The following is a 12,932-nucleotide window of genomic DNA, read 5'->3' as shown; positions in this document are numbered from 1 at the left end:
CATGGTAGATTTCAGAATCTGAACTTAAAAGAATCAACAAATAATCACACTCTTATCCTAGAACAGTTACAACACAGGAGGCAACTATTCAGCACATTGTGTCTGAGGCAGCTCTCTACCAAAGCAACTTGCCAGTTGATTCACTGGCCCCCTTTCTGTTGCCTTCCATATTTTTCCTCACCATATATACTCATCCAATTTCCTCCTAAAGGCCACAATGGAATCTGCCTCCACCTGACATGCAAGCACTGCATTCCGTATTCCCAATACACTCTGCGTAAACATCTATCAAATCTCTCTTCAGCCTTTTCTCTAAAGAAAACAGTACCAGTCTCACTGATCTCTTAACTATAGTCCATCACCACAGGAACCATTTTCGTAAATCTCCTCAGGACTCACTCTAATGCCTTTACATCCTTCATATAATCTCTTCCATTATTCCCTCAAGCTGCAGTAAGCAAACTCGAAAATCACCACTTTCTTCTTCTGCTGAAGTTGCATCTCCAGCATTGAAGGTGTTCTCTTTCATCTCAGCCACCTGAGAAATTATCAGGACTACTTTGAGCCCAACATGGTTGGATGTTAAGGCTAGCTACTCTCAACTCCCTTCCTCTGTTTAATTTGCTGTACCATAGATTCCACGAGTTCTCCAAGATTGATTGCAAGGCCAAGACATTTTCTTTTATCTATTTTCAACACCCACACACCATCTTCAACATGAACAACATAAGCCCATGACTCCATACTTAATGATTGCCAATATCAATTAAGTGCATAACAGACTTCTAGAATCTTCAGTAAGTTTTAAACAAAAATTAGATAATGATCCCTCTGTACTTAGTTTACATAACCACTAAGTGCGTATTTTGTCTCTTTACATAGCCCAACATGACTATTTTGTCATCATCCTGGAAGACAATGTTTTCCGGAAACCTAAATATATACAACACAAACACAATGGCTACGAGAACAGGTCAGAAGTTGTTTTTTCTGCAGTGAATCCTGAAAGATGTTTCCACCATTTACAAAGCACATGACAGGAATGTGATGGAATATTCTCCAGTTGCCTGGATGAGTGTCATAAAACTTATCAATAAAATTATTTTGTAAGCATATATTAAAGTCGAAAACTGTACTCCAAATTTCTAATCTACAGCTAAAAAGAGCATTTGCCTCATCATTTTCACCAAGGCTGCTGAATAATTTGTTACAACAACTTTATTACTAAATATAGTAAAGATACTGACAGGAGCTGAGCAAAATGGACAATACAAGAACAGTGGAGGAACTAGGAAAAGCTTTTCCGTCTCATATCAACCTATTCAGCAACAACACAGACTTAAATAGTGATTTTACCCACGCCCTTGCCAACAGTCTTAAATAATAAGAAATGGGAACTCACCACTCAGTACATCAGGGCTGATGTAGGCAGGGCTTCCTCGCTGATCTTTGAGTAAATCATCCTCGCTAACTAGATGCTTTCCTAGGCAGAAGTTAGTGATGGTGATTCTATGGGTCCTGCAAGCAAGAAAAAAAGAAACAGATGAGCACACACCACAATATTTATTAGGTAATTGGAATGAAGAGTACAAAATGGAGCAGTAAACTAAAAAAAATGCATTCATCCACTGAAAGAACTCGCATTAATAGTTACTAGCTTTGAACAGTCTGTACGGCTAACTAGATTCTTATTTCAGAAACCTGAGTTGTTAAACAAAACAAATGAAAGTAGAGTGCATTTTTCAGCTTATACTATGCACCACCATAATTACCTCTATGCTGGACCACATACGTAAAGAATTGAAAAGAAGCTGGGAAGGTGCTCAATTCCTGAGCTCCTAAATTATAATACTTCAATCTGTTAAAGCCACCACCCTCCCAGGATGTATAAGTGCCCAAAAGCACAACTATCCTCTGAAGAGAATTTTTCTTATAAATATTCTAAAATACTAGCATAGCTTGTCAATCACCTGATTTTAAATGCACACACTCCACACCCACCCCATAAAATTTACAGTTGATCTAAAAAGCATTGGAGTCCATCATGACAAAAGGACTGTGTTTGCAATCAGCACCTCAAGGGATTTTGGAAGTCATCACCAGATCAATAAGACAATGGGAGACCAATTATCCTTACACTGAGTAAGTGACAGCAGGTAACATCAAAAATTGAAGCATTCATGAATATCTATTTACAGGATTCCTCAATTTATGAAAAGTTCAATCCTAGAAATTGTTTTGTTAATATGAACATTTCTCAATCAAAAAGGTTTTTAACCATTAGTTTAAATGTAAAATTCTGGTTGCATTCTAGAGCTCAAGTTCTAACAGATCTTCCTTTGTGAATGCTTTGGCATGAGATTCCAATAATACTTCATCCTGGTCTACTTAATCATACCCAGCATCATTTGCCAACCTGACAACACATTTTCTAAAATTTTTCCAATTCATAAACCCAGGAAGTCATGCATACACTCTGCTCAAAACTTCCTTCACATACCATTCAATGTTGCATGGATTGTGTTTCTTTAAGAGGCACTGACATTATTCATGGCTATCATGATATTATACTTCTTCCAAATTTCTGGAACGCTGTGCTCATCAATGCTGTTAGACTCTGAAATGACACTACACGTTAAACACTAGGTTGCGAGCCCTAAATATAGCAATAGCATCCTGGTCCGTGAGTTGTAACAATGAAGTATTGTAATAAGTAAAAATGTTGCATGGATGTCTGCTGAAACGTCCTTCCTGTTAACTTGATGTCCGGAACACTGTCAATGATGAGCAGAGATCTATTTGTGCTGGTTATTCTTCACACAATGTTGTGCAATGGAGAGAAACAACAATGTGATCCTGGAGATGCTGCCATGCCACCCAGGCTTTTTTGTTAGATCGCCACATCACTTGCAGAATGCCATTGAGTATCACCATAGAGTCCTCCGATTCTCCAAATGTTAGACTAAGAGAGGTTAAACTTCAGTCATTACTTCCATGGATAAGAACAAGGTGATCTTTAACTGCCTTGAAACCAGGAGCAACTTTCTCACTCCTTGAGATGAACATTAGTGAGGTCATCCTTCTCTAAAAAGAGCCCCATCTCATCTACATTACATGTTTCAGAGGATATTTTCTGCCACTACAGTACCTGTATTTGCCATTTTCCTGCAAGACAAATATTTTTCAGGTTTGCATTTCTTGAAATATTCAAACGAGCCATGGCTGGCCTTCAACATTCCAGCATTTTCAGAAGACCCATCACCTTCCTCACATTCTTACAAGTCTTGCCAAAACGAACACTCATTTTCCTAGATCTTCAAACTCAGATTCAACAGCATATGATCTTTGCATTACACCCTTCTACCATTTTTTCCATTCTTTCCATTATAACATCTCTGCCCTAACACATAATCCACCTCCAGTGATAACACTTTGGGTAGTAAGTTTTAGTTTGTCTGCATTAATGATCGTTCACACCATCAACACGGCAAGATTTAATAAATGGCTAATGTCCATCAAATATTCACCTTTATAACTTCCATTAATTATATTCACCTTTGCATAAATAGACATAGCTTGGTGGACTTGTAATTTCAGTACTGCTAGACAACTTAAGCCATTTTGCACAAAATAGAGTTACATCACAATAACAGGTAGAGCATGGCAATCACTGATTCATTGATAAGGATCCTTCCCCAACTTATTAATATTTAGACAGAGTGTCTAAGATGGTTCATGAGCAACTCTTCAATTTTGAATTTTCATGCTCCTTTTTCAAATTCCTCTACGGTCTTATTCTCTCCATCTAACTTCTGTAACCTACTCCAGTATTGCAATCCTTATATCTCTGCTCTCCTCTCCTTCTGACACTCCTAATTCTAGCCCCTCACACATTTGTAATTTCCATCACCACAACGGAAGTCCTGGCATTAGTTGCCTAAGCCATACACTCCAGAGTTCATTAAGCATCTCCTACTTCATTACTCATCAGGATTTGGGTCACTTGTGCTAACCTCACATCAGCTTGATTCAAATTTTGTCCAATAATGCTCCAGTGAAGGATCCTGAAGTGTTTTAGTAAATATGCATTGTTTTGAGGTGGCCTCTGAAGATGAATAGATCAGCAAAGTGGAAAATTTACATCGAATATTTCACAGCGCAAGGGATAGCTGAAGTTTCTGCCACTCATTGTGGACTCGGGGAAGCTGACCATAAGACGGCAAAAGTACTCAAAATTGAATACTTGATAGTAAGTGCGTTTTCTCTTTGGGAGAGGGCTTCTAAACCAGGAGGAGGATTATCCTGAAATCCTCATGTTGAGGACAGAGTCTTCTTTTCCTTCTTAGGCATTTCCCTCAGGATTGAGGATTTACTTCCACTCCCATGGTTTTCCGACATGTTTAATAAGACCACTGTAGGAACCACAAATGGAGCAGATGGCAGCAGGGAAACAGGAAAGGGAACAAAGTTTAGTAAAGGTAGTAATCAAACATGTTTCAAGTTTCAGTAAAGGGTGTGGGGTGGGAAGAACAAAGGAAATGTCTGCAATAAGGAGAAGGGCCAGGGTGACTAAATGGTAGTGATGCAAGCTCATTAATGACTGTCTGAAGGAATTAAATAGATGATGAGAATAGAGAAGGGAGGGGAAATATTGCTGGAGCATTTTGGGTACAGAATGAAGCATCTGCTCAAAATCTAAAGTAAAAGAATGCCAGAAAGTGTTAGTGTTAGTATCTGTGGAGAGAGGAAAATCGAGTCAATGTCACAGGTTATTTTCTATGACCTTTAATCATGCAGATTTTTTGGCACCCCTTTGTAGTTGTTGAATAAGCAGGAACTAAGTAACTTTAACTAAGAAACAGGAATGTTGGAAGCTGAATACAAGCAGGAATTAAGAAGTTTTGAGACAGGAACTGGAGCTGCTATGGCTGATGCACGAGACAAATAGGGAAAAGATCAAAGCCAAGCATGGACCACACCACAGAGGGAAACAACAAAAAGGAAGCAGACAAAGTAATAATACTAGTTTAAGGTTGAAAACACTGCTGCTAAGTGGTAAACATGGCCCCATTGCTGTGCATGGAATAAAAACCAGATTATAAAGAACTCGAGATTATCACAGAGTTTAGTGACAAAAAACACATTTTAAGACCATAGCAATGGGGCAGTCATTGAGAAATACCACAAATTTTGGCAAGGAGAAGCCATTGACATGTTTGGCATTCACCCAGAATAGTCTGGTCAACACTCAGGGAGAAGTACCCAAGTTGGAATGAGTAGCTTGCGGAAATGAGAACTTTTTTTTGAATAGAACATTCTTTTCCATCGCTTGATTACTGAAATCCAACCCGTTTCCAAACACATTAATTCAAATATTAAACACTTTAGCTCTTTGTTTGAGATAGTTGATCAAAGAAAATGCCCAAGAACTAGAAAAGATCTCCAGTTGTCAACTTGTACAAGTATGATTCCTGGCAACAAAACAGGTTTTCAGTTGTCACAAATCCACAAGAAATAGGTTAAATATTTGTATGCTTGCAGATTTCCCTTACTCCGAGAACAAGAATGCAAACTTAAACCAATCTCTTTAGGTCTTTTTAATCTTTCTTACTTGACTTCTCTGCTGAAGAAATACCACAAAGGCAGTCTTAAATCTGACTACTCTTGCACGACCTATTTAAGTCAATATATTGATAAAAGCATTCGTAAAGTGAAAACTGCAAATGATGGAAAATAACACTATTATACTGGACGTCTGGTTTTCTGACACCTCACTAACTGGTATTTGAGGGGCAAGATCAACATCAGGTTAACTGGCGTATTTGATTTAATAGTGCCTGTCACATTTGGTACTTGCTAGATAACACAGTTTTTACTATAACACATCATAAAGAAGCAGCATTTGCACAAATTCCACAAAGATCCTGCATTAAGCCAGTTTCCCTCTTCAGAGGTTGGCCATTTCCAACACACTATTAAAATCCTTCCAAGTTCCCTATTCACAAAAGAAGTCCTTTGGGGAAATGTCAATTACCAGGCCTGATGAAATACAGATTCAAAAACAATGCATTAAAAATTGAAAGAGAAAATTACTATTCAAGCCTGAAATTTTATAGATGCTTCCATTAGAAAATGTCAAAAACATCTTCAAAAAATGCAGACATAATGACCTCTTTGGAAATGCTTGCATGGTGGATATGTTATTGGGCTAGATCCAGATTCAAGACTTCAAATCCCACCAAGGCAGCTAAGGAATTTAAATTAGTTAAATATGGAGTAAAAACCTGTTGGCAGTAATGACAGCACAGAAACTTCCTTTAGGGAAGAAAATTTGTTATTATAAAACCTGGTCTGGCCTCTTAAGCAACGCCAAGCCCACAGCAATGCAGTCGACTCAAAATGCCTCTGAAATGACCTTGGAAACCATCCAATTTGAGGACAATTAGGGATGGCAACAAATACAAACATTGCCAATGATGGCCGTATCTCAAACTATTACAAAAACTCAGTTCATTCAAACTTGGTTGTGCCGACAGGGGGTGTTCCAAGTTGTCCACCACTGCAGGATTGATGATTATAGCTATAGAGCTTCAAAGTGAAGAATCAAGTAAAATAGACTAGCCCATTTTTATTCTTCTTCTACTACATCATTTACCATATTCTAAATGACCCTACTGACACCAGTTGTATACTACACACAAAATATGCTGCTGGATGTTTGTGGTTAAAGGATACGCTTAACCCAACATGTACACCAACAGGTTAAAGCAGGAGGCCAGCACGTACCAAATAAATCTTAGCAATAGTACAATGGAAACAAGTACCGGGCAACCCCCACATTTTGGAGGGGTTGCATTCCTAGAAAGCCATCCATACCTTGATTTTCCATAACAAAAATCTTATTTCCCATCAAATCCCATGTTATAAGTACAGATACGTTTCTACAGGATGCTTTTCTCTCAATAGTAATAAGTATTGCAACTGCTGGTACACAACAGGGGCTACTTAAGAGATTGCCTTGTCAGTTTCCAAAGCAAATCCAAGTGGCCAGCTGCTGGTCTTGGAGACACAAATGCTTTTCACCTTTCATCCTTCAGGCTGAATGGAGACAAGCACAAATCAAATATAGGTAAGACAGTTTTATGGTACAACTCAACAAATAATAGTAGTCGTTTAGGTTTGCAAATTGCACTTAAACTTGATGCTCCTCTTGACATCTTGAGGGTAAATAATATTGAAAACTCCTGAAAAAGAAAACCCTGCTAAATAGCAAAATGAATCTACCGCTCTAAAAAAAAGCCACATTATCTGCACATGCATCAAGAAATGCAAGTTTAAAAATGCATTTTGTGTACATTTAATTTTTTCATCACATAAATTCTGTAAGAGTGAATTTAATTCTGTAACTTGGATTTTTGGGTCGTGATTTGCGAATTCCATAAGGGCAAACTTCTGTATCCTGAACAGCTGTAACACAGGGGTCACGTGTATTACTTTACACCAAGCCCAGAAGACCATATTATAACATTCTCTGAGACAAGAAACTACACTCATTTTTCAAAATACCCACAACCCCACCCGAAAGCTGGAACAGGTACACATCACTAAGGAACTGAACCCACAGATGCCTGTAATTAAATGAGTCACCTTTTACCAATGCTCCACCACAATAGTAACATGCACCAAATGTGGAGCAATGGCCTAAAGCTAAATTCATATTCCCACATGTGACTCTGGTACTGAGGGGAAATTGATGAATAATTTACAAGAGATTTAAGAGAACCTGCATTAGATTACACCGGAAATAATGCACAGCACATTGGTGCATAATCAAAGGAAGCTAGAACTCCCTCCAACCATTTCCATGCTCCTTGCAGTTAAAAAAATGTACTGCTGATCTATGTGGGTCAGTTAGGTGATAAATCTAGAGGTAAGAGACCCAATGCAAGTACCAGGACAAAGTCATTTACTTTTGTAACTGACTGAAATTTGCCTCCTCAGACAGCAGGTAAAAGATCTTCAAAGTTTAATTAGCACACAAAACCAGAAATAAAGAAAGATGAAAGAGACGAACAGAAAAAGCATAAATCCTAAACCACTATTTGTTTAAAATATCTGCATGCATGGACTTTCCAAAAACTTTGTTTTATTGAAGCATGGTGTGGGTAGGGGAGGGAAGAAGCAAGGAGCCACAAGTGTGAATGTACTTGAAAAAGTTAAGTCAAATTTCAGAGATGCAATAACACATAATAAACAGCAACATGTTTGAGGCAGGCAGACGAACTCTACATCAAATCCAACTCAAACAATGGGATGTGTGTAAAGCCAAAGTTACAAGAGCACAGCATACAACTTGCAATATTTACTCAATATAATTCATTTAAGGTTCATTGCCTCCAGATCCACAATCTCAGTTACATAAAATATTAATATATAGATGGTATGTATGTAAAATAGGGAGAACACACACATAATTCTCACTTTACATAAATAGGTCAGTGAATTCTTGGGGTGAGAGGTGGGGAACGAGATCAGTTTACACAGGAAGGAAAGGAACTGTAGATCCAATGGCATCACTCCAGATAACCAGACACATTTTACAGTCACCACTAGTTTTAGGTTTAAAAAAAATGCAGCATTATACTGAGCCATAGATTCTAGGTTTGATCAATGGCTAGCACAGATGAAGCATCCATCAGTCAGGTAGTGGAGCTGTCAGAATTGGTCCATCTTCCCAGATTATAAAATGGCAATGCCACACAATACAGGATTAGTTCCATGCTCACTCACCCTTCATCAAAGCAACTACGGGATCTAACCTATTCATTGGATTTTTACTCCATACCTCTGGTTTAGTAACTGAGTAACATAACTTCTGCTTGAAAGTCCACGTTCGTTACAAGTGACAGACTGGTTACAAAAAGTGGAGCAGAACACCATCTAGCTCAAAGAATGGACATGTAAGTTGACCCACAGAGAATTATGCCTATCTTCTGCTCCTCATCTCATCCCCACACCCTATCCCATAGGAGGCAGCTCAGGAAGAAACAAAAATGGGAAAAAAGAATGCTTAAAGATCACATATTATTCATTAATACTGAAAACTTAGCCAGTTAAGTACTTTATATCTTTTATAGCATTAACTGAGCAGTGTGGTATTAAAAATGTTCAACTATGAATAGCCAACCTAATCACAAACTGGGCTGGGCCCACTTTCTTTGAAGTGTAAGCATATTCAAGGATATTTCACATTTTCCAGTTTAAAAATGGACTTCAGAGAAGTAGAGATCCAATGTTTCTTTTTATTGCGAAATATATCGGACAGATTGTTCTTTCAGATATATTCTCACCACTTCAAAATTTCCATAAGTAAAAGTGGAACTTGGGGAAAATCCAAGATATGCTAAGAAGCCAGGGATAGAGAGTGAGCAAAGAAAGTAAAACAGCAATAAACATTTTCCAGCGAAAGAACTCAGCCTGAAACATTATTTGTCTACATCAGTCACTGAGTCAAATTCAGTGTATGAAATACTTTGAGACATTTCAACAACAAGGCTCTGACAGGAAGCTTCAAGTTCATGGGCCCACCCGAAAGAAACCACAGCAGAAGTGAGTTTCTGACAAAAATTGCTGTGTCAAGAAAAAAAGAGCACGTTACTGGGGTAACTAGGTGAATCATTATTGGAAACAGGACCCTTTCTACTTTTGGAACTTGCACTTGAATCCATGCCAAAGTTTCTTTCAAAGTTTTAGTGGAAATAAATTGAGGCATTTTCAATTATTGGCTCCAGACTGTGGTGCTGTTTAAAACAAAAGGGCTCCTATACAGCTTGCTAGCCAGTGACCCAGTTTGAAGCCAGCTAATTGTGACAGGAACTAGCTATTCCCTCACATATTTTTCAGTGCAAAGTGAGAAATAGTTGCTGGGATTCCTCATGAACTGAGCAATATTATGAGCCAGAAGTCCTGTTGGCAAATACAACAATGTCTGCCAACACTTACAGGCTTTCCTTATTGGATCACTGGCAAACAAGGGCACCTGTTTACTCATCATCTGATCAGCTTCCTACCAATCCAATAGGAGCCTCTGCTGCAATGCAGAACTCTCCATAATATTAAATGCCCCACTGAAATCTCCAAGTCCTAGCCTCGGATGGTTCCCACTACCAGTGATCCAGGCAGCACCAGTCTGAGTTAGAGCACCTGGTCTGTGGGATAAATGGGAAGCTTGTATTTGGAATTCATGGTACTAAAAAGAAAGTTATGTTAATAAGGTCCAGGATTCCCAATCTGTATCTCAGGCACTTTGGTGAGGGGGAGCCCTGCCCTTGACTAATTCACGTTGGGAAATACTTGGCCCCCAAAAGGGCAAATATTATAAGAGACCAGAGGCAGCACAGTAGCGTAGCGGTTAGCGCGACGCTATTATAGCGTCGGCGATCGAGGTTCGATTCCCGTCGCTGTCTGTAAGGAGTTTGTACATTCTCCCCATGTCTGCATGGGTTTCCTCCAGGTGCTCCGGTTTCCTCCCACATTCCAAAGACGTACGGGCAGGTTAATTGGGTTTAAAATGGGCGGCACAGACTCGTTGGGCCAGAGGGGCCTGTTACCACACCGTAAATAAAATTTTTAAAATGTATAAAAATTTGGTGGCCAGAGACCAAAGGCAGGAACCTGGGCTGTTTTTTCTGTGCCTTTGCCCAAAGAAAGACATGGCCACTTCCCGCTACCAAAGTTGCTGAATTTAATTTACTCAGCGCAAGCCAAGATGGCATTTCCTGCTGCATAAGATTTGACTAAATGAGTTAACCAAAATTTTCTTATTCAATTAGACAGTTGGTTACTCAGGCTGGTTTAGCAGCTGAAATGGAGGTTCAGCTGAGTGCAAAGGAGAGGAAGGAGACATGACTGCAACATAAAATCCTGAGGGGTCTTGATGGAGTGGAGAGCATGCTTCCTCTTGCAGGAGAATCTAAACAATAGGGTTTAAAAATAAAAAGTTACACATTTCACACAGAGAGGCAAGGTGAACTTTTTTCCCCCCTCCGAGGGCCGTGGGTCTTTTGAACTCTTCCTGAAAGGGCATGAAAGCAAAGTGTTTGAATATTTAAGGCAGAGTTAGATTGATTCTTGATAAACAATGATGAAAGGTAGATTGAAATTCAAATTCTGAAACTGCCATGAGGGGATTTAAATTTATGTACTCTGGATTATTAGTTCAGGAACAATTACTCCCAATGGAAAATCTTAGCAGGTTCCTGTTGTAAATACATTAAGCCTGCAAGTAATCAACATCTGACTAACAAAAGGGAAAAAAGGCCAGAAGTGAGGTACTGCACAATTAATGTTACATATCAAACTATATCTATGTGGATTAAGGAGAGAGCAGAAAAAAATGTAAAAACACTTTCTTTATGAATAACAAAGTTGACGTTTTTTAAAAAAGAAGGAAGTTGGAGTTTACAAAAGGTACCCATAATCTTGTAGGTTCAAAAGTCTCTGGGAAGTATTGAGGAACAAAAATCACACTGGTGCAGGGAAGTTTGCTCTTCTGAAGAAAAATTGTATTTTCTAAAGTAGGCATAAAAATGTCACACTGAAAGTTCCCATTTTATTATATAAAGAGAACACCTACATTACACTGTGTCAAGGCAGGATGCAGCCGCAGCCTAAGAATTGTAACAAAATACCGTGGAAGATAAAGATATCAGATGGGCTAACTTCAAATAACATGGTAGGATTTAGAAAAATCCCAATGACAAGGGATAAAACTATTGGAGAAACTCAGGGAAGCTAAAGGTGGACAAGTCGCCAGGACCCTATGGACTGAATGCTGGAGTTTTAAAAGATAGTGGACTTATTGGTTGAAAATATTCCTAGCTTCCTAAACCGAGTACCAGAAGAGAAGATCAGAAAACAGCCCATGTGACTTCCTTGTTCAGAAAAGGAGAAAGACAGAAAGTAGGGAACTACAGGCCTGTTAGCTTAACAGCTATTGGTGCTAGAGTCAATAATAAGAGGAAACAACTGATCATTTAGGAAAGCTGAATGTAATTAAACCTAGTCAACATTGTTATTATGAAAAGGCAAATCATGTTTGAGACACTTCCTCAATTTCTTTGAGGATGTAACAAGAAGACTTGATAGAAGGCAACCTTTAGATGTAGTATTAGATTATTAGATTTCCAAAGGCATTTGACAAGGTGCCACATAGGAGCCTGGTGCATAAATTAAAAGCCCATGGTATCGGAGGAAGTGTGTTAGAGTGGAGTGAAAACTGGCTGTCTCATAGAAAACAGAGTTGGAATAAATGGGTCCTTCTCAGACTGAAAGGAGGTAACTCATTGAGTACCACCAGATCAGTTGCTTACCCACAATGGTTCACTATTTACGTTAATCACCTGGAAAAAGGAACAGTATGTAAGGTTTCCAAATTTGTCAATGATACTAAAGTAGGTAGAAGGGCACATTGTGATAAGGATACTGTGAATTTCCATTACCTGAAGGGTTGTAATGCCGGGGTCACCTGCAGTAATATTAGCCATACAAAGGAGATTCACCAGGCTAATTCCTGGGATGAGAGGGCCATCCTACCAAGAGACTAACTAGCTTGGGTCTGTATTCCTTGGACTTTAGAAGAATCAAGGGTGACCAGATTCAGTCTAAGTGTTGGGATGTTTTCACTAGTGAGAGAATATCGGACAAGGGAACAATTTCAAGATAAGGGGCTGGTCGTTTGAAACTGACGTACAAAGAATTTCTTCTTGCAGAAGGTGATGAATCTTTGGAATTCTTTATAAGTATTTACAGTGGAGGTGGATAAATATATGATAAATCGAGGAATACAGGGGTATAGAGAAATGGCACAGAAGAGGAGTTAAGGCCAGCATTGATCAGCCACGATCATATTGAATGGTGGGGCAGGCTTCAAA

At 38.8% G+C, this 12,932-nt stretch overlaps 1 protein-coding gene across 2 annotated transcripts in view; it reads right to left on the bottom strand.

Annotated features, from left to right (window-relative positions):
• The window catches only part of stk40 (serine/threonine kinase 40), a 71,418-nt gene that overhangs the window by 26,032 nt on the left and 32,454 nt on the right, over positions 1 to 12,932 (bottom strand). For both annotated transcript variants that reach the window (XM_052036499.1, XM_052036498.1), the window contains exon 7: positions 1,403 to 1,518. In XM_052036499.1, the coding sequence (XP_051892459.1) occupies positions 1,403 to 1,518 (116 nt within the window). The remainder of the gene's footprint in view (positions 1 to 1,402; positions 1,519 to 12,932) is intronic.

The sequence above is a fragment of the Pristis pectinata genome, chromosome 22 (assembly GCF_009764475.1).
Source record: "Pristis pectinata isolate sPriPec2 chromosome 22, sPriPec2.1.pri, whole genome shotgun sequence".
Lineage (NCBI taxonomy): Eukaryota > Metazoa > Chordata > Chondrichthyes > Rhinopristiformes > Pristidae > Pristis > Pristis pectinata.
The sequence above is the reverse complement of the archived record's forward strand: the minus strand, read 5'-3'. Positions and strand labels throughout refer to the sequence as shown.